The following is a 25,254-nucleotide window of genomic DNA, read 5'->3' as shown; positions in this document are numbered from 1 at the left end:
GTGCGTTTGAGCGGAGACATCCTCTCTCCTCGCTGCCACTCCTGGGAAATGAGCCGACTGCACTTGCACTGTGGCCTGGATTTTGGGTGAGGGTTGCCTGTTGGTGAAAGCACACTTGTGACTGGATGCTTTCAGGGGTGCTTTGCCAGAGGGCCACACTGAGCATCAGAAATCATTCCTTTTATCTTCTATAGTGTTATTTTTCCTTTCCCGTAAAATTTTCTGCAAAGCAGCGTGGCGGTCTAGTGTCAGCTGTAGGATGGGTCATAGTGCTGGTGTCCTGCCAGCTCTTGTCCTGCACTCCCCTGTTTTCTCCTGGTCCATCTTCCCACACATGAAGTGCAGCTGGATGGCCCAGTCTGGGATCTGGCAGCATCATGGGGTTACAGAGCAAGAGAGGCTCCAGTGCTGCCAGGGCTTAGGGCACCCAGTTGGATCCTGCAGTCGGCTCTGCTGGGGTTGGGACACAGCAGCCTGCCCCATGTGGCCTGCAGCCACATGCTTGCTCCCATCGTGTGAGCTGGCAGGGCCAAGGTCCTTCATCTCTGGATCAGACAATTACAGTTATTTATTTCCCCCATCTTGACCTTGGCATTTGCTACCAGACTTTGTTTCTCAGTGCTGGGGAAGAACACCTGTGTGAGCCTGAGGGATTGGCAGACCTTAAACGCCACGATTCATTTCTATCAGCTGTTCAGTGGCTTTCCCCCACAGCTCTTTGCCTTTCCCCTTCTTTCAGTGGCCTGTTGTGGGGTTTTATCTTTCATAAGATCTAGGCTTTAACGGTCCAGCTGACAAAGGGTGACTTAGTTGTTTTGGAAAGGATTAGTGTCACTTTGGGTGGTTGTTTAAATTCTAGACATAGCCCTCTGTGATGACAGCATTTACTTTTCCTCTGAAATGCTGGCTGGGAGCAGGTCTGGGGCTATTTAAGGGGAGATTTGACTAAAACTGGGGCTGGGATTGATGCAGGGAGCTGTGCTAAGCATCTTTGTCCCTACAGGGAGAAACAAGGAAAAGTTGTGTGTTAGGAACAAAAACCTTGGAGAGCAAACTCAGCTGCCTGGGGATTTGGTTCAGAGACATGGTGGTTTCCTTCCCCTGCTGTGACCCAGAGCTCCCAGAAAGCAGCTGAGCAGAATTTAGGACAGCAGACAGGAGATGTCCATCCCCAGCACCACCTCTGGCCATTATTAAATTTCCCTTTTGCCCTCTCTTGTTTTGCAGTTCACTTGTTTTTCTTCATCTTTGGGCAAATGATGTTCTGTCGAGTCACCTTTTTTTTTTTTTTTTTCTTTGCTGGGAAGAGCCTCTGTCTCCCAATGGAAGCAGGCTATTTTTAGGTAAAAGAAAAAATGAGGACGTTGGGCTTGAGAATGTGTGATAAGGACTTAATTTTCTGATGAGTAGTTCTAATTTATTAGGCGTACTCCTTTTTTTTTCCTTTCTTTTTTTCTTTTTTTTTTTTTTTTTTTCTCCTTTGCCCCCACCGATTTACTGAGAGCTCCCTCATTTAGAGCCAGAGCACTAACTGTTTGTTTCCAGTGCTCTGGGCTCTTTGCTTGTAGCCCAGACATTTACCCTGGGCAAAATAAATGCGTTTGTTTTTCTATCAGAAATCTGAGAAAACCTTTCCAGCAAAAGCCCAGATGAAGTGTGGGTGCGGTTGTGTGTTAATTGGAGGTGTTAACTGCTGGAGAAAGATAGTGCTGGTTAAACTCTGGTGTTTTTATTGGGGTCAGTCCACTAAAAAGTAGTATGAGGTTGTCTTGGCTAGTGCAGGAGGACTGACTGCATGCACAGGGAAAACGGAACAAGGAGTGCGCTGACTTCCTTCCCAGCTGAAGTCAAGGGTGGTCGTCTCAACAAGCAGGGCAAGAGAGACAGGGAACTGCTGGAGAGAGTCCAGCTGAAGCTTCAAAGTTGATGAGGGGACTGGAGCGTTTCCCTACGAGGAAAGGCTGAGAGAGCTAGACCCACTTAGCCTGGAGAAGACAGGACTGAGAGGGGATCTTATCCATGTCTGCAAATGTCTTAAGGGCCAGCGTCAGGACGGGGCCAGGCTCTTCCCAGTGGTGCCCAGCGACAGGACAAGGGGCAACGGGGCACAAACTGAGACACAGGCAGTTCTGTCTGAATGTGAGGGAGAACTTCTTTACCCTGAGGGTGGCAGAGCCCTGGCACAGGCTGCCCAGAGAGGCTGTGGGGTCTCCTTCCCTGGAGACATTCAAACCCGCCTGGATGTGACTGTGCAACCTGCTTTAGCAGGAGGTTGGACTAGGTGATCTCCAGAGCTCCCTTCCAACCCCGACCATTCAGTGACTCATGAGCATGCCTTGTTCTCCCTGATAAGTAGGAAATAATAAAAAAAAGAAGTCACAGATCTTAGATCCTTCAGGGGAAGGAGAGGGAAATAAAGGGGAATAAACCCATAGCAGAACTGTAAACTTTTTTTTTTTTAATCCCTTGGACAGCTCAGCATGTATGTATTGTCATGGAGTACATGATGTGCTTAGGATGTTTTATTCTGTTGGCCAAACATACAATTTCTGTGACTGTGATATTAACAGCATTATTAAAGATGTGCTGTTGTCAGAGCTTGACCTTGCAGATATTTTAAATGTTTGTGCTCAACACATGTTAATCTCAGAAATGCTTATAAGGACATTAGTGCTAAAATATTTTTTCTTGCTGTTCATATACTTTAATCTGGTAAGTTTAAAGCATAACCAGCATTTATTACCCTCCTTAGCAAAACCATATGCTTCCTATGTCCAAGATAACCCTTGCAATAACACACAGATAAGGAAGCTGTTGATTAGATATGCCTCTCAGGAGCTTAATGGCTTGCTGCTAGCATACTGCGTTTGCCGAAAGCCCTGGTACAAGCAGCGGGAGGAACCAGAGCTGTACTGTAATGTTAACACAGACATTTCTCCTCGTGCTACTCGGTGTAATGTTGTTTTCCGCTTTAAAAGAGTGAATGAAACTCCTCTCTCCTAAAGGGTCATCATTATGGAGAAGGGATTTTCTTAAAAGGCTGTGGAAGGATGGTTAAGGTTGGTTCATAACTGCTTTAACTCCTGTGTCTGTGCAGGTCCAGCCTTGCGTGTACACACTGCTTGAGATGAGGTTGGCATATGCTAAATGGTGTTTGCTGTCGCCAAACCCGGCTTTCTCAGCCCTGAAGACAGGCTGACCCTGTTTATCCTATGCAATCTATTGGGTCCCGCAAACACATGCTTAAACATCAAACCCAAAGGTGTCTGTATTTCCCCTTCTTCTCTGCAATTCATCTTTATCTGTTAACTTCACAGAACCTGCCAAAAAAGCCATCCGTTAGCTTTTTTACATCTCTATCAGCCAGGATTGGATTTTAAACAGGGAGTTTGTTTGCATCTTGTGCTACAAGATGTAAACCCCTACTACACCATGTAACACCTATTGGAAGGTCTCTGTGCTGCATCTTGGCTGTGCTCACATTCATGAGCAGACCTGTTGCTGCAGGTGGTTGAAATTACGAGATGCAGGAGCTACTCCCATATTGACTCTTGGCCCTTTAATATTGTAAAGTCAAATTGAGAGCATCAAAGGACTGAGAGTCTGCAGCTTTAGCCTAAACTTGGAATGGGCTGGACGGCAAGTGTGCTGCTGTCTGGCTGTACCTTGCCAGAGTCCCATTGCTCAATGGCTTGAATTTTCTTAATTTTGTTTGGTTTAGCTTAAATCTCTTCGTAATTAATTTAAAGCTGATGTAAGCCTGATTTTTTAGCTCGAAAACACCCCCAAGTCTGCATGCCTTTTACTCTGGCTTAATTAAATCCTTTTAAAAATCACACTGTAATTAAATTGGGGAAGTGCATATCTCCTGTTCTTTCCAGGGCTACTCAGCATACAGTTTTGAGGAATACTCGCCCTCTTTAAGGTGATAAACAAGCGCTTGCTAATGGTCACTTACCCATCTCTCAGTACCCTTCTTAAAATTTCTTGAGCCTGCAAGGAGTAGTTTCCTTCTAGTTCTTATCTCGGAGGCAGTTGGATCTTGTGTGGCCTGTGGCACAGCCACTTTAATGAACTGGAACTGTAATGTACTCCTGTGCTTGCTATGAACTGCTGTGCCATGTAAGGGAATTAATATTCCCAGCCACTTTGCAGAACTTCATCTTGCTTGCAGGCTGGTGAGAAGTGGTCCCAAAATAGCCACGATTAATCACAGGAAATTTGTGTTATTCAGTTTTCTTCCAGATAACTGTTTACTACAACAGATGTTACAGGAATAAAATGGCAAAAAAGGTGGTAGATGGATATTTAGGAGCTGAAGGTCAAACTTCTGGATGTCTTGCAAGATCCATTCCTTGCATGACAGCCAGAGCTGGAAATGATCCTGTTAAAAAGGAACTATCCTGAATTCTCACTTAAGTGTGGGTTTGGTTGACTGCAGTGTGTCGTAGGGCTGCCGCTGTGCTGGTGCACTGGACAGTTCCTGTGTCCCAGGGCTTGATCCTCTCATCCCCTTTGCTTGTCCTAATAACTGTTGGTTTGCTGGATGGAGGCTGAGTTGGTGTGTCCAGTTCAAACCTTGGAGTGAGTTGAAAATACCTTGCTTTCCCCTTATTAGATGATAATGGGCATGGAATGATGGAGGAAGGATAGAGGAGAAAGGGTCAGGAGGAGTTTTGGGAAAAGAAAGGAGTTTATGTACAGCAAAAGGCAACATCCTGGAACAGCAAATAGCACTGTTTTAGCACTGAAGTGGCATTTAAAAGGCAAATAAAATAAAATTCTGTTTTCTTAGAAATTGTAATAATGAATGAGCATGTGTTTGTCAGAGCCTGGGACAAGGCAGTAGGTGGCGGGAGGAGGGCTGAGCAGTGCCTTGGCCACCTAAGTCACAGGAATAACAGGATGATCCATAATGAGGACCTGCAGAAAGTGTTCCTTAAATATAAGGATTTACAATATGGACCGTGGGCAAGTACTTGCCACAGTGCCTGGCCTTTCCCTGCTTGTCCTGCACCCCAGGAGTTTGTTTTAGCACCATTTTGCTGAGATAATTCTGTTACATGCAAGAGCACCAGCTGCTTCATGTATCCTAAAGCCCTCTAACTAGCAGAGCTTGAAAAGATGCATTCCTAACCCAGGGACATAAACGCTTGTTAGCAATGGCAGATCTTCAAGCAGTTACAGAAGAAAGGTAAAAAGCCTAGAAACTGCAATACTGCACTTCACCTGAGGTCAGCCTCTTGTTTGCCTGAGGCTGAGGCTTTCAGTGAGGTGTCTCTTTGCTGCAGAAGCCCCATGATGTGTGGGCTATGATGTGGCAGTGTTTGGTCTGATATAGATTAAAAAAAATTGAATAGCTTTTTTTGATGAGAAAGGAATAAGAAAAATGTCTCTAACATGTTTCTAAATTTGTTTCTTCGGACTGTTTTCAATTAGCTTCTTCACAGGGTCTTTGCCATTCCTCTTAGCAGAGTCTGTAAGAAAACAGGTCAGTGCCTGCTTGATCACTTTGGTGCTTTGGAGTGCTCAAAGACAGCCAGCAATGTGCAATGGATTCATCTGGCAGTGGAAAATAATTTGGGAGTTGAATGTATTTTAACTGGAAATATATATTTTTTTAAAAAAAGTTATTTACTTATTTTTCATCACTTTTATTCGTAGTTAAACATGATACTCCCATCACACAAAGCACTGAAGTGTTCAGTGAAGCCTGAGTGCACGTGAGGAGTATAAAATGTCAGTGTGTAAATGAAAGTAAAGATGTTGAGGGTGTCTGGGTTGAGTCCTCATAGCCCCACTGTGGGAACTGATTTTTTTTTTAGTTTGTTAGAGCCAAAGAAGGCCTTCTTGAAGGCTTCTTGTCTGTGGTCAGTCTGCAAAAGTGTCTGTTGTATTTTGGTTATTGATTTCCTGCTTATGCTGTAGAAACCTGGTATTTGGAGGAAAGTATTTTAATCAGGGGTGGAGAGCAAAATCTTGGTCTGTTCTGTGAGTTGAGTTTTGTGGGTATGTTCACGAAAGCATCTTGAGTTGCAGTTGAAGTGCAACATTGTATCTGATTTAATTTACCCCTAAATTTCTAAATTATAAAGATTTAGCTTTTTATTTTGGCCTTTTGTTTTGCATGCAGCTCTGTGAAAACAAATACCAGTCTTTAATTAAAAAACTTCTGATGGCTTCTAGTCAGGAGACTAAACCCAGGAAGCAGGAACTGACTTGGATGACGGAAAGGCAACCAGGAAGGTCTAGCAGTGAAGCAGCTTTCCATAGTCATCTGAAAAGGAAAAACACAAAGTCTCATGGCTGGATGGCAGTAAAAGCAATGGGTATTTTTGCTCAGGGGCTGCATACCCATGGTAAATACATTGCTGCTTAGGAGGGCTGAGCAGTGAAATACGCAGTGATGATGTGTAGATGCAGCCTCAAGAAGACAACTTTGCTCTTAGTTTGAATTTGGTTCCATTTTATGTGGTTCTCTGCGAGACCACAGAAAGAGCTTTTGTTGTGGAAAAATGAGGTTCTCATTCATGAGAGTTTAAAAAAAAAAAAAGCAAACACATAAAACTTCTTCAAACTCATACTGCTCTACTCTTTGGGTTTTTTTTTTTTAATGAAACAAATTTTGGCACCATGAATTAATTGGCTTTGAGATGGTTTAGATGTAGAACTGGACACTTCCACCCATTCTGCTCTGCCACTCATCTTGCTTTCACGTTGCTCTCTCCTGTCCAAGGCTGAGCTTTATTTGCTGCTTTTCCCCTGGGTTTTTTGATTCCAAGTGAGCCCAGCTTGTGTGTGCATGAGGGGGAGAAGTGGGATGGGGAAAGGGCTTTTTTACCAATTAGAATGTTGGTTGGTTTGGTTTTTTTCTCTAGTTGCTTGATTAACAAAGCTCTTGTTAAAATCTTGGCCTGGGTATGGGAGTGAGTGAGGTTTAATGGGGTTGCTTGTTTGAAGATATTTGGACTAGAAACAGCAGAGCAAGAAGTTTGTTAATGGCTTGTCTTCTGCTGTGCTTTCCCGTGGTGGCAATGGGGGATGTTGAGCTGACCTGTGAGCATGCCAAGCTGATCAGGATGAGTTAAAGGATAACTCGCTGTCATGGGACTGCAGCTCATTCTGTTTCCTGGGATCTGGGAAAGAGAGCAGGCAGATTTTGGCTTCAATTGATGTGATGGAGATTGAGTGTCATGGTGACAGTAGCCCTTCTGCTGGAAAGGTTGGGTGGTGGCTAAGCACTAGAATCTCCTTCATGGGAGACTTCTAAGAGGACCTTTTCAGGCGGTTCGTAAGAGCAATAAGGAAAAGCACATTTATGCAATTGCATTTTAGAGAGCTCATGGTAACTCAAACAAAGTGGAAATCACAGCCGATGAGTTGGGTCTTGTTGCCTGCCTTAGGGGAGGGAGGATGGACTCCAGCTCAGGTCTCCACACCTGGTCTCTGTGCACACCGATTGTCAGATATGTTCTTGAGAACTGGCTTCTGCTTTGTGTTTCAGCCTAGGGAAGAAGTGCACGTGTATTCTCGTTGTCCTTTCTTTGAAGTAGCTGTAGCAAGAGGGTAATTATTTTTTTTTAAAGTGGAGATGAAAGAAGCAAGCACTGAAATAGTTTGTTGGCAGACAAGTGGTTGGCCCTAGGTGACCTCACGCCATCAAGTGCCTGGTGGTATCTGAGGAAAGGACGCTTTGGCCACCATCTTCTAGCAAGCCCATAGTGCAGTGCCTGCTATTGGCTGTGTTAATTTTCTTGGTGCCTAGCCTAGCCTGCATATTCAGACTTTTTGGTGTTTTTTTTTCCCAGGAAGAAGGCTAGGAGGATAAAGCAATTTTGCTTCTTGGAGAAAGCCTTCGGAAAGCCCCAAGACTTTTTCATACAGATCTTTTAAGTTTCATGAGGCTGGAAAAGCACCTCTTTCCTTACTGGGTTGCAACATTTCTGGTTAGTTTTTGTGTGTCCACTTAAAGATACGATTGTTAGCCACTAGCGTTTGAAGTCAACAGCTCTGCATGGTAGAGTTCGCTTTTTTTTTTTTTTTTTTTTTACCTCAGGACCTTACTGCACACTTCCGTGGCAACCTGAGTGAGGGCTGTTATCCTGACCCAGCTGGAATGGTCCTGCCCTTGCCCTGGGGCTTGTCTGACCACAGAACCGATGGGTTCAGGCAACACCACCACCTGAAAACAGATCTCTCCTTTACGGCTTAGATTTCTGGCACTCCTAGCTCCCCGATCAGATGGCTGCAGCATCGGGTGAGTGTCAGTGCTGGCACAGGGCAGGAGAGGAGGGGTGGCCATGGGAATGAGATTGCAGCAGGATGGGTTTGAGCTGCTGAAACATGTCCTTAGCTGGGTGTCGCTCAGGCTGATCAGAGCAGGAGACCAGCACTGTACCTGAGCCAAACAAACAATGACCTTGGGCTACAGGACTGGCATCCTGAGAGCATCTGCAGTGTTGCAAACTTAAACCTGTGCTTTGAAAATAACATTTGTATCAATCAATTTTGAACTTACAGTCTCATTCCCCTTTCCTTGTGCCTTGTAGTGTCATTTACGTCTTTTGTAAAGTGGGTGTAAAATACTGTTCTATTAAATACTGTTTCTCTCATTGTGAAATGCATATCACAACAATAAAGGTAGTGAAGAAATTGGGACCACTTAAATTTAAAAATCTCCCCCATCTGTTCTTGTTTAAACCCCGTGCTTAGAACTGCTCTGAATTCTCTTGTTGCTGTTTGGTGTTGAGCAAGTGCAGAAGGATGGGCAGTGGGAGAGGGATGATGGTAGGTGGGAGCGCTCAGGATAACGTGACAAGGGGCCAAGTGAGTCACGCGTTAGTCATGTCGCTCCCTGCACCACTGGCAAGCATCAGGCCGTAGTGATGTGGAGGACAGTGGCATCTGCAGAGATCTTTTATACTGAAAATAAAAGTAAGGGAGCAAAATGTCAAGCTCACAAAAGCTAGAAAGTACCAGAATTAGTGTTAATTAAATCGATGCTAATTAAAAACCACTGGGCTTTTTTTGGGGGGGAAGTTATGTGAAGCTATTTTGTTTAGTTGTGGGGTTTTCTTTTTTTAGTGCAGAACATGGAAAAATAACAGCAGAGTTTTGTAAGCAGCTGAGAACGGGGTGTTGTGACATAAGGTGGTGGACAGCAGTGTTGCTGCAAACTGCCATTGGAGAGGGATTTCTGCCTCAATAAGTTGGTAGTATTACTGGTATTTCTCAGTGCTTGATGGATTCAGCAATGAAGAACCAGCGTGTTTCATAAAATTATGCTAGGCTGTGATCAAATGCCATTCATACTGCTGTATCTGTATTCTGCTCCTGTAGTTATCGTGTGTTTCGGCATTACAAATGCAAAAAGAGATTTGCCTGCACGTGGCTGGAGAGCACCCAGGGCAAAGGGGTCCCAATATTCACGTGGAGGTCCGTGACCTGTGTCCCTTCTGCATCCATGATGGGCTGCAAATGCTGCTGGGTAGAGGCCATGGGGGAGAGAGCAGCTGCTGGACCAGGCTGCCCTGGGTCTGTTTGGCCTTGCTGATGTCCAGATGAGAGTTTAGGCTGCAGGAAGGCAGCACTGGCACTCAGCCTACATCTGCATCCAGAGGGAAGAATCCAGACTGATGTTTGAGTAATGATGTACATGTATCCTCGGTGCTCTTGACGTATCAGTGTTTCATGGTCTGGTGCTTTGAGCTTGCCTAAATTAAATTTTGATTTCTTATTTTTTTCTAAATACTGAGTCAAAACTGCTCTCCTTTCCTTTGGAGCTGCCAGAGATCTTTGCAGCCTGTTTCACAGACATCTCCCTCTTCTTTCAGATTGTCCTCTGTTCTCTGCATCCCTTCCTGGTCCTTCAAATACTTTTGCTGCTCCTGATGAAAGCATCTTCACCAGCTTTTGCATAATGTTATCCCTATGCAAGTGCATCTAGACTGGTTTTTTTCCAAATGTGCCACTAAGAACAAGCCCAAACCACAAAGTTACAGTTTCTTTTACGTATGTTAAGGTTCACAGTCCATCTTCTGCTCTGTGTTGTGGAGTGACTGGCACAATGAAACCCAGACCTTGTTTAGTGCCTGGACAATTTGGCAATAAATGGAAGAGGTAAAAGTGGGTTTGTACTTGGTCTCATCTTTTACCTTTCTTATTCTTCCTATGAAGGAAAACTGACTTGTTCCCTTATTAAATCTTTAAAGTCTCTTTAGAACATTTGAAAATACAATTTCATCTATCTTTTTTTTTTTTTTTTTTCCCAGCAGCATATGGGTGGAGGAGTTTCTTCATGCTAGTCTGTCCCCAAAATCAGGGACCCTGTGGTGCTGGTGGCCATGTGAGATGGGCGCTAGCGGGAATGAGGACAGGCAGCACACAGGGAGTGCACTAAAGATGTAGGGTGGCAGTTCCTTTGACTGCATTGCTCTGTGTGGGAGGTCTGGCTGCATGTTGGGTTTTTGTGGCTTCAGATATCTCCCAGGAGTCCCATACGGAAGCAGGCATATTTCATTTTTGAGGGAAAAGTAAAGGGTATTTTAGCAGCTTGATAGTATCCCTTTATTAAAGCATCTGTATTGGTAGCCTGTTAATACCAATGCTACTATTAGCTGGGTCCAAATCCTCATATTTTCCTTTCAGACTTCCTATCGCAAACTACCAGTGAATAGCTTCTGCATTACTTCTTTTTAGTTGCTACTTAGTTTTGCAGAAGAAAGAAAACCTTTCTCTACAGCAGGTGAATGGCAATTTCTAACTGTACACGTTTTGGTTTTTTTCCCTGTCTTCCAGACTTCATTTTATGGCAGATTCAGGCACTTCTTGGACATCATTGATCCGCGCACTCTCTTTGTTACTGAGGTAATGTATACACACCTTGTTTTCTGAAAGTACTGTTTATTAGACAGGTTTAGATTAAAAACAGTTTCTTCTGTGAACAGCAGAAGTAATGAAGCCAGGTTTCCAGTGGATTTGTGTCTCACAGTTGATTGATTGCCCAACCAAGTGCTGTTAAATCCATAGCATAAACTTGCTTTTTATTAGACATCAGTGAATCCACTCCTGGTGGTCTCCCTTCTCCCTCTAGTAACTGGTGAGACCCTGAACTCATTTCAGTCAAACTTGCCAGTGTAGTCTTCTCGGAAGGAAAATTCCTACAAGTCTTCATGTAAAAAACCTGACCAAACGAAAAAAGCAGGTGAGTAGGTGAGAGCAAATATTAATTCTCATGGAGAAAGTGAGCTGGGTGGGTTTGCACCGCAGTCTTTCAGTGGCTGCACTCACAAAGGCATTTTCTGAGCAGTCTTGTAGTTCTTCTGTGGTTATTACCCTGTTTATTAACTGAGTTTTGGGTTTCTGGCCCAATTTAGCATTGTCCAGCATTATTGAGCTTCTCTGCTTTCTAAAATAGTGAGTAATAGTTTGGGGAATCCTTTAGAAGAAATATTTCTGTTGGTGATCGTAAGTTTTGCCTGTTGGCCAGAAGACTTAGGATTTTGCTTTCAGTGAAGGGAAGCTGCTTTTCCTTTTTTCATCTCTTTTCTCTCAGTGGGGTAGTGTAAGATGAAAATAAATGTACAAGGAATTCTCAAAACACATGGAGCTGAACTGCTTGTTGTAGCTAGTGGTGAACTGAGTCCAGTTCCTTGCACCCTGTGATTGCAGGGGTGAAAAAGACCTGATGCAACTTTAAATAATCTTTCTTCTAAATCAGCTAGCTTTTTTTCAAAAACGTGAGGCTAAGATGTATCGTGTCATTTATTTTGAGTACTTTTTGTATGTGTGCCCAAGAGAACTGCAGACATTAAAGCAGCTGTTCTTATACCATCAAGTTGAAGATTATACTTTCCCTTGTAAAAGCACAGGCTCAGATCACATCTGAGATCAATTTTCAAAAGCCACCAACCTCAATATGGAACTCAGCCTGGGGACGTAACCTGCTAGGAAAAGAATGTTGCAATTCCAAAGAGACTTTGTTGTGTCATGATAAAAGAAATTAAAATCACAATATTACCTGAGGATGCAGTGCACTTTGCAGATGCTGGAGCTGCTATTTAGAGAGGATGTAAGCACATATACCAGAATAAAAACAATTCTACACATTAAAGGCTTGATGCTGCTCTTACCTTAGCAGAGATCTGGTGTTCAGTGCATCGTGGTGTGTATTGAAGGCATGTGTTTGACAGCATGGGGAATCCTCCAGTGTGCATTTGTGCTGATTGTATAAGGTTTGCAAGCTCTCTTTACGTCACTTCATAATTTTGATTCTGAAATTCATAAATGGATGGGAAGGGCCTTCACTACCTAATGATGCAAAAGGGAACGGGGTCCTGGAGAAATGAGACCGTCTTTGTCCATTTTTGTCGTGCACTGAGAGTGCTAATGTAACACCTAAAGGCAGTGAGGAAACTAATGCTCAGCAGTGGATCCAGCCAGCCACTGAAATCCCCCTCTCTCACCAGGTGAATTTGCACTGGAAAGCTTTGCACAGTTGGTATTTGGTGGGTTTCTGTGAGCATGTGCTTCCCAGCCTACTGCTTTGGGGCATGATGTCTGGGACAGGATATGCTTGGGATATTTGAGGAGGAACATGGGTTCTGGGTTCCAGGCAGCTGCATCAGGTGGTCCAAGTCACCCGAGTCAAGGTCACTTGGACAGAGGTTCTTCTGGTATGACAGAAGCAGATGATTCTGCTAACTTTGTTCGTGGATTTTGTTATGCCTCAACTTATTTTCTTTTCCTCTTTTTGGAGGAAGATTCTGTTGGGTGTATAACATCCACCCAAGTTGGTTTAGTTAAAATTTCTCTTCCTTTGGGAATGTTTCCATGTTCTAATAGTAATCCTCACCTTTCTTAAATCTCCTTTTAAGCCTGTAGTGTGTGTATGTGTGTAGTTTGTTGGGTTTTTTTAAGCTGGATAACTTGCCGTGCACAATGCAGGACCAAACTATTCAATTTTACAATGACAGTAGTACAGAAAAAAGAGAATTCTCAAACCTGCTTCTTGAGTATCCCTCAAGTTGGGGGGATATGAGTGACCTTGGCTGAGTTAGTGGTTCTACTTTTTTCAGTTATGAAATAGCTTTAAGAAAGCGGCACTGGGTTCCCATTTGGGATGGAGTTAGCTCTTTCACACTATGGTTATGGTAGTATAATGAAACAATTTAAACTGAGGACTATAACCAGTCTGGTTTCACTGTGTGCCCCAAACCCTGTTGTTCTGTCTTCCCATTTTGTTACCTCCAGCAGCAAACAGTTCTGGTTCCATGATGAAAACAGGTACTTTAGATCCTGAAGGGCTCACTTTTCCCCTTCTTTGTGAACGCCTTACTTTAAGGGCTGAATCTCTTCTGCCCTTTGAGGGTGCTCACCTTGCTTGTCATGCTCCATCGGGTATAGAGGATGGCTAGACTCTTGGGTAAGCTATCTGTGAGTTGGGTACTTGCTTTGAACTTCGATGAGATGATCCCTCCTTTGGCCCAGCAGCATGCTTTTTTACGTTTGTATTGCCACTTTTTCAAACTGTTACAAGTTTTCAAAGAGGTTGGTAAGGTTGAGAGTACAGAGTGGTCAGCTGGTGTAACAGTTTGCCCAGACACTTTTTGACAAGGTTCACCTTAGAAGGTGAGACCTAGGGGAAAAAAGAGCAAAATTCAAATGGCCCAATTTTACCCTGGACATGGCTGTCAAGATCTGAGTGCCTCAGGCAATTCTGGACCCCAAACTGAACCTCAGCAAATGAGGGAGGTTTGGTGGTGTTCTTACAGGGTCTGACAAGCATAGGTCTGAACATGGTCTTCAGGAATGGCTTGGTGGCTTTCCAAGGTAGGAAATGGCCTCCGAGCATTTTCTTTGGGAATTTGAATTACATGATAGTGATGCTTCACCAGACCTTCTGCAGCACACTTTGTGAAGTCTATGTGAGTCCTCTTTCCCTAGAGAGGTCTCTTGGTAAAATAGACATGAACACCTGAGGTCACGGGAAGCACTTTGCAGAGCAGAAAAGCTGCTTTGTTGACTGTCCTACTTGCTGTGCTCTGTATATCTAATCTTGTGCTTTAATATAATATACTTTGGGTGTGTATATGTACAACTAAAAGCTGTTTGGTTTCCTTTGATAATTTAGGTGGCAAATTAAAATCTAGAAAGGGTTTGATGAGAAAGCAGCCAGTTATGGATTGCTCCTTCCCGCTGACAGATGGCTGCATCTTTCAGGCCTGGGGTTCTCGGGGAACAAATAAATTGCTGTTTGTCTTGGAGGAGCTCACTAGCAAATGGAAAAAAAAGTAGATAAATGAGTCTCTAATGAGAATGGAGGTTAATCCCATGGAAAATGCTGGGAAATGTAATATTTTTTTTTCCTACATCCTTTTTTTTTAATTGCGGTGTGTTGCATCATTGCGTCCTACTGGTGGCTGTGTTTGGAGGAAGGATGCAGTGATCCCTCTGAGTGGGGGAAACCAAGCACAGTAATATCAAGTATAATTAGCCTCAGTGACAGTCCTCTCTTACTCATTTATTTTTCAATAAAGCAAATTCTTAACATAATTAAAAACTTCCTTGTCTTTTAGAGGTTCTTAAGCATTAATCCTCAAGGGATGCATACTGAGTACTGGATTATGTTGTAGCTGTACTTTGCAGTCTGTGAACTCACAGAAAGAAAGTGTGTGCTTATGCTTTTGCATGCGGCAGGGGCAGTTGGAAGCTGGCTGCTCCCGTTTGATCTTCAGTGGGTTCTGGTAGAATAATTATCTGTATCAAACTTACCTACCAATTTTACTTGCTTTCAGAGCACATATGATACTGAAAGAAGGCACCAACCTCGTGTCAATATTGCATGTAACCTCCAAAGAGGAGGTTTTCTTGTGTGCTAATTTATATCATTACTGGCTTTCTAATGAAATAATTTTTTGGCAGCTGCAAATGTGCAAAGTTTTCCAATAAGCAGGGAATGTGTCATTGCAGAGGTCAAGCCCAACAAGTCTTGTCGCCAAGACCATGAGAAACCCCTCAGTGGGTGTAATGCCTATTTTCAGAATGTGTGAGGTTAAAATGATTGAAATAATACTTTTAATTGCTCTTTAATTAAGGTTCATCTAGAGAAGCAGTAGGGTCCAGCAGATATTTTGATAAGGCTAACTTATCCCATCTGAAATTAGCCTGGACAGACTGTTAACACTCTGTGGGAAGCTCTACATGGAGAAAGCTGTGGATCTGATAATAATTCAAAGCAGAAGTGAAATAAGAATTAAACTGAGCTCAGAGGGGCTGTGTGTTATCTGTTTTTGCTTTATCTCATTGTTCAAAGCATAAATCTGCAGAGCACTGAGCATCTTGCATTCCCATATTTGGGTTTAAAATGGAAGCAGGATTAGATGTATGTTATTTATATGAACGATACCTTCTTACTCAGCAGATTGACTGTCTGTGTTTATTCAGTGTCACATCTGCTGGCTCTACTTGAACAAAAAGTTTCTGGCTCCTGTTGTCTGTCACTGTAGATCCAATACAATAGGGCCAGCTGGAGTCAAGTCTGCCGTATGTATCATCCGTAGCATAGTGAGACAAAATCGGAAACGGTTGAATCACTGATGGCAGAGCACAGCTGGATTTCTGTACCCACATGGAATTTGCGGTGCTGGTGGCCAGAAGACTTGCTTTGGATCAGGTGCCTGTAAGTCATCATTGGTCCAAACCTGAAACTAGTGAGTCACAGGCACCCACTGGATCATCACCGGGCTAATGTGACCTCAAAACTCCAATACAAGCCCTGCACAAGCAGAGTGAGATGTAAACTGTTCCAGCGTGCCCTGTCCCATCAGTGGATTTTCTTTTAAAAGCCTCAAATGCAGAAATTGACTCTTTTTTTTTTTTTTTTTTCCTGTTGATTTTGTAACAGTAATGTTGTTGTGCTACTGGCACAATGACTGTTATTACGGTCTGTATGTGCACATATGGGTTTCTGGAGGCAGCTCTAAGCCATGTGTAGGCATCAGCTGAGATCCAAGAGAAGGCAAAGCACAGATCTTTCAGACAGAAACAGTGTGCCCTTGAGCAAGGAGGACAAGGTGAAAAATCAGTACAAGAGCTCACATGCTGGCTGGAAGTGTCACACGTGTTCATGTGTGCGGTCATCTATGGGACCTAAGGCGGTTGTCCTCTAACCCACCAGGGTGCTGGAGTGATGGCCATGAGGGACATGGAGTGCCAGTGAAGGGTTCCTGGAGGTGGCCATCATCTCAGTGTGATGTGGGCTACTTTCCTGTTGGCATCTCTGGTTTTGTTCTTTCTCTTTCTTTCTTTGGTGTGCCAAACTAAGCCCCTAATAACACAGTCCTTCAGCAATTCTTTCTACAAAGGCTAAAACATTCTGCTGATGTAGCCCTGCCAGCCTGCTCCAGGCAAGGACCTTCGAGTTAACGCCTGTTGGCCTGAGTCAGGGCTCAGCAGGTTACATTAGCTCTCTGTGGTAAAACCTGTGGGTTAAATCTAAGCTGGTTTGTTCAGACTGAGTCAGGTAGTGGGTTTTGGCCATGCAGCCAGCAGATGTGGCTTGTGCCATGCAGCTGAGTGCTGTTCCTCTCCAAAAGGTGCCTGCTGGCAGCTGTCCTGGCCCATGGCAACTTTCAAACTGTGACTGGGAATCACTTCGCAGAGGGCTGGATGGTCTGAATCAAAATGATGCCAGAGATCATGCTGATACAGGCTCATGCCTGGGCTCCGACTTGTTTAATAGTGCAGCTGTAACAATCGCACTCAGGCTCGTGGATCAGCGGTAGCCCACTGCATACTTCTCATGGGCTTAGTGAACTGAGCTGTAGTTCAAAAGCTGGGTGTTTCCCAGCTGCATCCAGCATGAGGCAATGATTGAGCCTTTTTCCAAAGGCGGTTGTACCTGCGTAGTGTTTCCCAGGTGGACGTGGCTGCTGTGGTGGAGGACCAAGTGTGGAGTTTGTGCTTCTGAATCACTGAGCATGGTAGATCCCTGGCACCGCTTCCGGGCTTAGGTTTGTAAGAACATCCTCTGGGTGCAGATGGTCCGTCTAGCACCCTATTGTGATAGCTGAGACCCCGTCATCCACCACTAGAAGTGCTCTAGCTTTTATGAGAAAAGGGGTATGAAAGATATGATACATACTAGTAAAAACTGTGGTTGTGGTTTTTTTAAGTGATGCTGTAAAAACTCAAGTGACACCTCTTCCTACAGATAGCAGCAGAGAAGTCAAGCAACAATAAATATTGAAACAGTAGCACAACCTTGTAGACAGGCCTCTTCCCCCCCTCCCCATGAAAATGGAAATGAAGTGTAATCTTAGACATTATCAACTACTATAATAATGCTGTATCGTGCTAAAAGCCAGGGAGTGGAGCTGGTTGGCATTTGGAGCTGTTGCACGCTGTAAAGTTATTTCCTTTTTTTTGGAGGCTTTGGTTAAAAGAGCGTGCTTGACTTTTCTAGTAGGGATACAAGGCAACTGTGTCTTTTCGCCAATGAAATTTTGAGGCTGTGGGTCGTTTGCTAAAACTACCTGAACACCTCAGAGCCATGTGAAAGGAGTCTTCTTAATGTGGTCCTTGCATTTAACACTTTTGTTCTCTTTCTGTACCACTCTTTTTTTCAACCTCGGGAACCATCAGCAGTGTTGGTCTAGGACTTCTTTTCTCTGAGAAAGTTCCCTTCTCTCCCCATGGAGCTGAAAGAGGAAATTCATGAAGACTGCAATTTTAAAAGCAAAATCGGGCTTTTTTGTTTTCTGTTTGTTACCATACTAAACAAGATGGGATCTGGCCAGGGTTGTTATAGTAACTACTAAGATTTCCTCAAGAGAAGGAGAAAAAAATAGAACACAGGCCCATTCATCTATTACTTCCAGTTTTTCATTCAGAGTTACATGCTGTTCTGTGGAGATAATTTGCAAGACACACAGTGTAGGTAATTTCAGTGACAAAAACACATACCAGTAATGAGCACAAATGGCTCTCCAGAATGTTGTGCTGGCACTCCTGGGTTATTTTCTAGCTTTGGAGGCAAGAAGGGTTGTCTTCCCTGGATCTGCAGTCATTAGTCATTCAGCTGTCTGGCTTTTCACCTCTGGATTATTGGGACGTCTACAATATTATACAGTTATATTTCATTGCTACTCATGCTAGGCAATAGCTTTTTCTTAGTATGATATTTTTAAACAGCCATGAGAACAATGGGGGAAGGTGCTGTCAAGAACAAGTTCAGAGGCTCAAGTCCGGTTGTGATCTTGTATTATTTTTCTTCACAGGTTGGAAATGCCTGAAACAGCCTGAAAATCCCATTTGTTTCTCATGTTTGCAGTGCTTCATAGTTATCCGGTGATCAACCAATGGTCTTAACTGGTCTTTCTTGTAGCTGGTCGTTTCAGCTACAGAGCTTTGAGGGTTTTGCAGAAATTTGAGCCTGCCGAGAGGAGCATGGCCACATGCTGTGCTGTTGGATTTCATCCCACGTGCCCATTTCTCAGAGTCAGCTTTTCTTCTCTACCCAGATCCTCAGCCCTTCTGGAGGAACAGTGCGTCACCCAGTGCTCCATCACCAGAAAATATCATCCTAATCCATAACTATTCCTCTTTTTGCCCAGTGTCGAGAGGACTTGGCTTAAATAATGAGGACTTACTTTTCTGTCTGGGTTATTGGATAGATGTGGAAAGGTATGGCCAGTGGCTGGCCTTATCCATTGAAGTACTCAGGATGCACTTATGCTCCTAAAGAATGCAAGCTCCTTCCAGGAAAGGACTCATGTATTCACTCTATCACTTGCATGTTTTTTTTTATTAAGATAAGTTTAAATTTAAAGACAGATTTAGCATATATATGCATAAGGGAAGGGGGCTAAGAGTTATGACACAATTTTTTGTTGCTATATACAGCTTGTCTGTTATGTCTACTTGGATGATGGTAGTTTGGTTCAAAGGGATACAAAGCAAGCAGCTGGAGGAGAAATCTACTGGAGATCACTAAATCTGCAAAAACCACATCAGGCTTGGCTGAAAGCAGTGGGAGCCAGCCTGGAAGGTGCTTAGGGGAGACATTATTTCTGCTTTCTGCCTTCTTGCTTTTTGCCCTGTGCACTGTTTGTGGCCCCTGTTGGAGAAAGTTTGAGTCGTGTGGATGTTTTTCCTGAACCAGTAATGAAAGCTTTTATAGGTTAAGTAATTCTGATTTTTGGAGCAAGGCAGTGTTTCCATAGCCAGCTTTTTAGGTGAAATGAGTGGTTGCTTAGCCTTTGAAGAAGGGGGGGCGGGAAGATTCTTGAATACACTCGATCATACTTCACCTTTGATATTCTTGTAAAATGTATAAAAACTGATGAACATAATTTTCTGAATTTCACAGTGCCACAGTAAAATGGGAATAGAAGAGCAAAAGAAAGTGCTCACACCTAGCACTAAAATATAGTCTAGAGTTGGCCTTAACTGTTTGTCTTTGAGACCCTTCAGGCTCTCATCATAGCCTTGTCCCCTTTGGAATGGGGAATGAGCGCGCCAGCAGCCAAGGGTGATGCCTGGTTCTGCAAGTGGACCTGAGCCCCATCTGGTCAGAGAAATCCAGAGCAGCTCTGGGAAGTCCCAAGCAAGAGGCTTTGCAAAGTGCGAGAAGAATGATGGGCAGCTCTTTCTGCAGGGGCATGTCAGGCACAGAGCATGGGACAAGCTAAGTCAGAGCCAATTTCAGGCCAACACACCCAGAAATAGGGCAGAAAACAGAAAAATTATCACTTGTTGCGTATGTGTAGTGACACAGGGCTATGAGCTTTGGCTAGTAGTGCTGACCTCAGCTTTATCACCCAGCATGAACAAACCCCATCTCTGAGCCCACATTTTGCCAAGAATATATAGATTTTTGCAGAGGTCATTTCTATCTGATGCTAAGCCTCATTTGACGTCTTTGTACAGACTCTCTGCTTCTGCTGAGTCGCTGCTAATCAGTGCAAGAATATATAAAATATCAAGGCTGGAAATAATGTGGTGCTGATGATGTGAGCTCAGCCAGTGTAAAAACAGCCATGAATCCCATCCCAACCTGCTTGCTCTGCTTAGTGAAGGAATTGCCACTATTCCATATGTCTTGCATGTTGAATGTTTTTAAGGACAATAGTCATTCATTAATTGCTGCTTTCAGGTTGGCGTAACTGCTGGCGCTTCCAAGGAAACAACAAAGTACTCTTTGATGTTTGCATGAAAGGGAGAAAAGTAGTTTCCCTGCAACTGATCCCATGGATGCAAGCTTGTAATGAGCTCAGGGGCGCTCGCCTTATTTACAGGAGGGTTGTGAGAGTGGAGTTTGCAGTGACGACAAGGAGCCTTGCCATGATTACACTAAAACCACAGGGCTTTAGATGAAGCACCACGACACTACGTGTTATTTCAGAGAAAATATTCTGTATTTATGAGATGTCCTTCAGCACTAATATTAGAAAAGCTGCCAAAACAACAGCTAGTGCAGAAATGTCAAGCCGAAGTCGATGTTACTCATCTGGATGACAGATAACCTGCAGGACGGGTTTGGGAACGTTTAGTTGAGTGATTTTTTTGGCTTAAATGTTTGAGAGCCATTACTCAGTGATCTGGTGCTTGCTGCAGGATTGGATAAGCAGATTTAACCACAGCGAAGCCGCTCTTTATATCCTAAGTTGTTCTTCTTTAGCTTGGTCTAATCAAAGACTCTTTCTACCTGTCTGCTTCTGTCCTGTGGGTTGTTTTGGTTTTTTTCTAATTTCAAGAACTACACAGAGTATATATGTATATACTCAAGTATGCACACTATACACGCACTATATATATATATTAAAATTATTATATATATAGTTCTTGAAAGTATTGTGCGTGCATATAAACCTTGAATGCTTCAACTGCAGAACACTTTTCTATATATATGAATAACTGTTCTAGGAGTAAATTGATTATTCTGACAGACTGGTAGCATGGCTTGATGCTCTTGTCATCCCGTGAACACATGAAATGTATTTAGTCTTCTATTTTATCACAATGTGAGGAAGATCTTTATTTACACATGCCTGTATTTGAATCACTGGTGATAGTCAGATTCCAACTTTAACTGCACTGATGACTGACTTCGGTAATTTTAGAGAGGCTATAACTGATTTGCAAAACCCCCGTCTGAATGAGTGTGTAACAGGCACTGTATAAAAGCAGCACAGGTCAGTGGTTCGGCATCGTGGCACTTGGAGATCATCTGAAGGATATGAAAATATCACAGTATTTCAGATAAATTAACTCAACTTGGACTTCAATGTGCAGTTATAAAGTGTGATATTAACATTGCCTTGCATGCCATGAATGCTAGGTCCAGGGGAGCCGCTCTTCTTTACACGGCTGTGCTGTGATCAGCCTAAAATTTGCTGTGTTTTAACTTTTTAGTAGGCACTGAGTTCTTAATGGTGATGCTTATTATGTGAAGGCTTCTGCCTTGCTCTTCCCTTCAGTTTTCCCCCACCAATGCATGTACTGGGAGAGGACATGGAGGCAAGGTCAGGTCTTCAATCTAAGCAGTTGCCCTGTTGACATCACTGGGAGATATTAATCTGAGAGTGATGTGGAGTGATACCAGTGTCTGAGATGGGTAATTCTACGTTGCACCGGAACGTATCTGTTTTGTTTTGAACTATCTGCCTTTAAGTGAGAACTCATTAATCTCCAAGATTCACTAGATCTCTGGTACCACACTAAAGACTCAGGTTTTTGTGATATCTTCTATAGACGCATTGCGAGGGGGAGTTTTTTCTATTTTCTCTTTTGTTTGTTCTCTTCCTCTATACTGCTTCTGTGGTTAGCTACAAACAGCAGGGCTGTGCCAACCAGCAAAACAGGTGTCCCTACATAATTTTTCCTTTTCTATCATATGGGTAAAAGGACCCATTATGAGGTTTGCATGAAAGAAGGTGTAATTCTGTAACTTAAATTCATTGCCTTCACTAAAACGATACAGTACAGGACAAGCATTGCAGAACACACTGCTGTTTTATTTGCAGAGTCGTCTGAAGGAAGCTGTGCAGTTGTTGGAGGATTACAAGCACGGGACTTTACCCCCAGGAGTCACCAACAAAGAGGTAAGAGGAAGAAACCTTTGTTAAATTTCTGCTTCTTCCTGCAGTCTAAAGTTGGGAGGATGAGGTGGCATTTTAGTTTGTCTAGTCAAATGCACTACTGCAGGACTTTTTGGGTGTTTCTACTGGTAAAACCCCATACTGGCTCTGTTTAGTTGATGGCTGACTTCTGCAATGGTGCTTCTGAGCACCATTGCAGCTCAACTGCCAGTGTTATAGTGAATTTGGGTTGTTCTGAAGTTCCCATGTTATAAATGTTGCTCAGCAGAAGTGACAGCAAGTGGCTTGCAGTACAAACATACAAGTTTTTTATTTAGAATAAGTATAAAGTTAGCAGTTTCTGACTTGCAGACTTACCGATTATCTTTGGTCAGTGCTATTGCTTCCCTTTCCCTTGCAAAGTGTGCTTGTGCTATTAAAAGAAAAAAATGTGATTTTCTTTTTTGAGCTGAAGGCCAGTCCTGTAGGTTCTTGTACCAGTAACTGTGATGCATCAGCCCCCTCTCCTACTGTGTTCCTGTTGGTTATAATAACTGCCACTTCTTCATGGAAATAAATACTGTTTGGGCTGCATATAACCCGCTGGATGGCCTCCTGTTGTAGATTGTACCATCAGTAGTAGTACTGTGTGCTGGGTGGTGTTCCTACTGTTGGGATGGAAGCTGAAGGAGGTTGTGGAAACCTCACTGATGGCGAAGGTCTTAGCAGGGTTTAGGCAGCTGCTGAGAAAAGGATCATTTTTGGTAGAACTTGATTCTGCTGTGAGACAGAGGGATGGGCTGGGTGATCTCTCCCAAAACCCTGTCTGTCAGTCCTATTTTCTGGACTTTTGTCTGATATTCATCTATATGAACACAAGAAATTTGTGGAAGCAGAGATGAGTATTGCAGAGGGGCAGACTGCTTTTTGAGCCTTTTACCTCCAAACTGGTGGCATGAAACAGAAATCAGTCTTTCTGTGGGTATTATCTCAAACTCTCCTCCTTACCTGTCTATGTGTAGACACCTGACCATAACACCAGTACGGGGGCTTTTTTGTGGTGTGTGTTTGTGCATCTAGCACAAAAGACTTCAGCCCTATGTAACAATGCAATATAAAGAACAGCATGAACTGATTGGCAGACCTGCTGTAAAGTGTAAGGAGATGTAAGAAGCAGCCATGGCAAAGGACCAGTGCACCTCCCAACTAAACAGTGATGGAACTGGTAGAGAGCTCTTCTCCCACAACCTGTATATCAAATAATGTTTTTTATTTTTTTTTCCTGTTTACATGTAATTATTGCTCCTCATGAAAGACAAGCATAGCATGTAAACAAAGAAAATTAAAACTCACATTTATTTTAGAAAGTGACTACTTGTGTGGTAGGTGCTGTGTTGAAAGAGAGGCATGGCTTGAACAAAAAATCAATGGGAAATATCTCCTCCCTGCATGATGTGCAGTATGAGGCATTGCTGTCCTGGTCTTCTGATGTCACTGCATTTTTTCAATCATAATCTGATGGTAAGAAAAAAGAAACCGGGGTCAAGGAAAGGAGAAAAGCAGAAAGTGATGCAGCAGCAGATGACTCAGTTCCCGTCTGCCTTCAGGCAGATGAAATATAAGTCATTCACTATGGCAAACCACATGGACTTTTGACCTACATTTTGGCTTTTCCTAGTGAAAGACCTAGGATAAACCCAGAGTTCATCCAGAATTGCATTGAGAGAGCGCAAACAAAAGCACTGCATTTCTTGTTTCCCTCAGTCATGGCAACATATGCAGGAGGTGAACCTTGTTATGCAAGTTGGAGTGTTCAGACTGTAAAATAAAAGCATGGGGCAGAGGAGGAGAGAGAAAATGATGCCAAAAATGCCTTTCCTAGACTAATGTTAGCACGTCAGTGTCAAAAATAATTTTTTTGTCGTGACACGGTTCACTTTGATCACAATGTCAATTATGTTAGAGGAGGTTATGTAGTTTTGCTGACTGTAGGATAAAGTAGCACTCCCAGGAGGAGCCTGGGGTGGAATTGCAGTATGTGCTTGTTGTATTTAACTGTGCTGTGCTGCATTAATTAAACCAAACCACAGGGAGAGGTGAGCGAGCTACAGGTAGATCCCATAAGGCTGTGAGACTTGAATGTTCACCCAGGATACCACAACCACTCCAAAAAGGGTAAAGATGGAAAGGACCTGAAAGCAGATGACAATCAGTGTGCCTAGGCTGCAGTGGGACAGGGGAAACCACAATTATGAAGCAGCTGAAGCTGCCTTGTTAACCCAGAGAAAGGATCCGTGAAGCCAGCAGGTGTTAGTCCTTCTTTACTCCTGGAGCTGGCTCATTGTAATGAAACAGGAGGTAAATTGAGGAATAAAAGTATCAAATGCTGTTTGGCACTCTTGTGATCCATCTGGGTGAAGTAAATGGGTACTTCAGACTGGATTAATTGGGAGCTTCCCAGTGTGAAGCTTTAGCAGCATGATGGGCTGGCCAGCTCTTGGGCCACGATGGAGATGTTCAAGGGACATCTGAAAGCCCCGAGTCCCGTTTGTCTGAGTGCTCTTCTCCCAAATGTACTCTTGAGTGGGCTTGAACAGACCATTTACCTGCATGTGATTGCAGTGAAGCTGGTGAAAATCTTCAAGATGTTGTTGCTGATTAGCTTGTGTGAGAGCATGGTTGTCGCCAAATGGATGGATCTTCATCCTCTCAAGCAAAGCACCAATTTAGAAACAAAATTCTCCTGTAGGAAGGTGTTACTTTGCAGTTTTAGGCTGTGGAATTGCACACTGCAATCAGTCATTGCACATGTGGATATTCTTATGTGCTTTTCTCTTTGCATCAAAGGTGATCTTTGTAGTCTTTTATTGGCATTAGTTGTTTCCATACCCTGGGGCATCTTCTTGTCATGCAGCTCACGTGGTATTACTCTGCCTTTGTGTTTACTGCTATGCTGCAGTCACAAAATAACACTGAGTGTTCAGCTTTGCCAATGATGACCATTTCTACCAAAGAACTAAAAGGCCCAGATGATTTGTATGAAAATGGGTTTTCATTGAATATTAAAGTTGTGGTGACATCAGACATTGGATGCTTCTCTTGTTCATTAACCAAATATTCTCCTTTCCTTCTCTGAGACTGAGGAAGATCTAACAGTCAGTCTGATGGAAACAGG

At 43.3% G+C, this 25,254-nt stretch overlaps 1 protein-coding gene across 3 annotated transcripts in view; it reads left to right on the top strand.

Moving 5' to 3' along the window:
• SFXN5 (sideroflexin 5) overlaps positions 1-25,254 on the top strand; it is a 134,537-nt gene that overhangs the window by 1,856 nt on the left and 107,427 nt on the right. For 2 of the 3 annotated variants that reach the window (XR_013926818.1, XM_080379599.1), the window contains exons 2-3: positions 10,798-10,866; positions 22,026-22,103. Coding sequence is in view for 2 of the 3 variants with exons in the window: in XM_080379599.1 (XP_080235725.1) it covers positions 10,798-10,866; positions 22,026-22,103 (147 nt within the window). In the remaining variant the exon portion in view is untranslated. The remainder of the gene's footprint in view (positions 1-10,797; positions 10,867-22,025; positions 22,104-25,254) is intronic. The other variant, XM_080379600.1, reaches the window with a different exon arrangement.

The sequence above is a fragment of the Falco punctatus genome (assembly GCF_963210335.1).
Source record: "Falco punctatus genome assembly, chromosome: 1".
Classification (NCBI taxonomy): Eukaryota; Metazoa; Chordata; class Aves; order Falconiformes; family Falconidae; genus Falco; species Falco punctatus.
The sequence above is the reverse complement of the archived record's forward strand: the minus strand, read 5'-3'. Positions and strand labels throughout refer to the sequence as shown.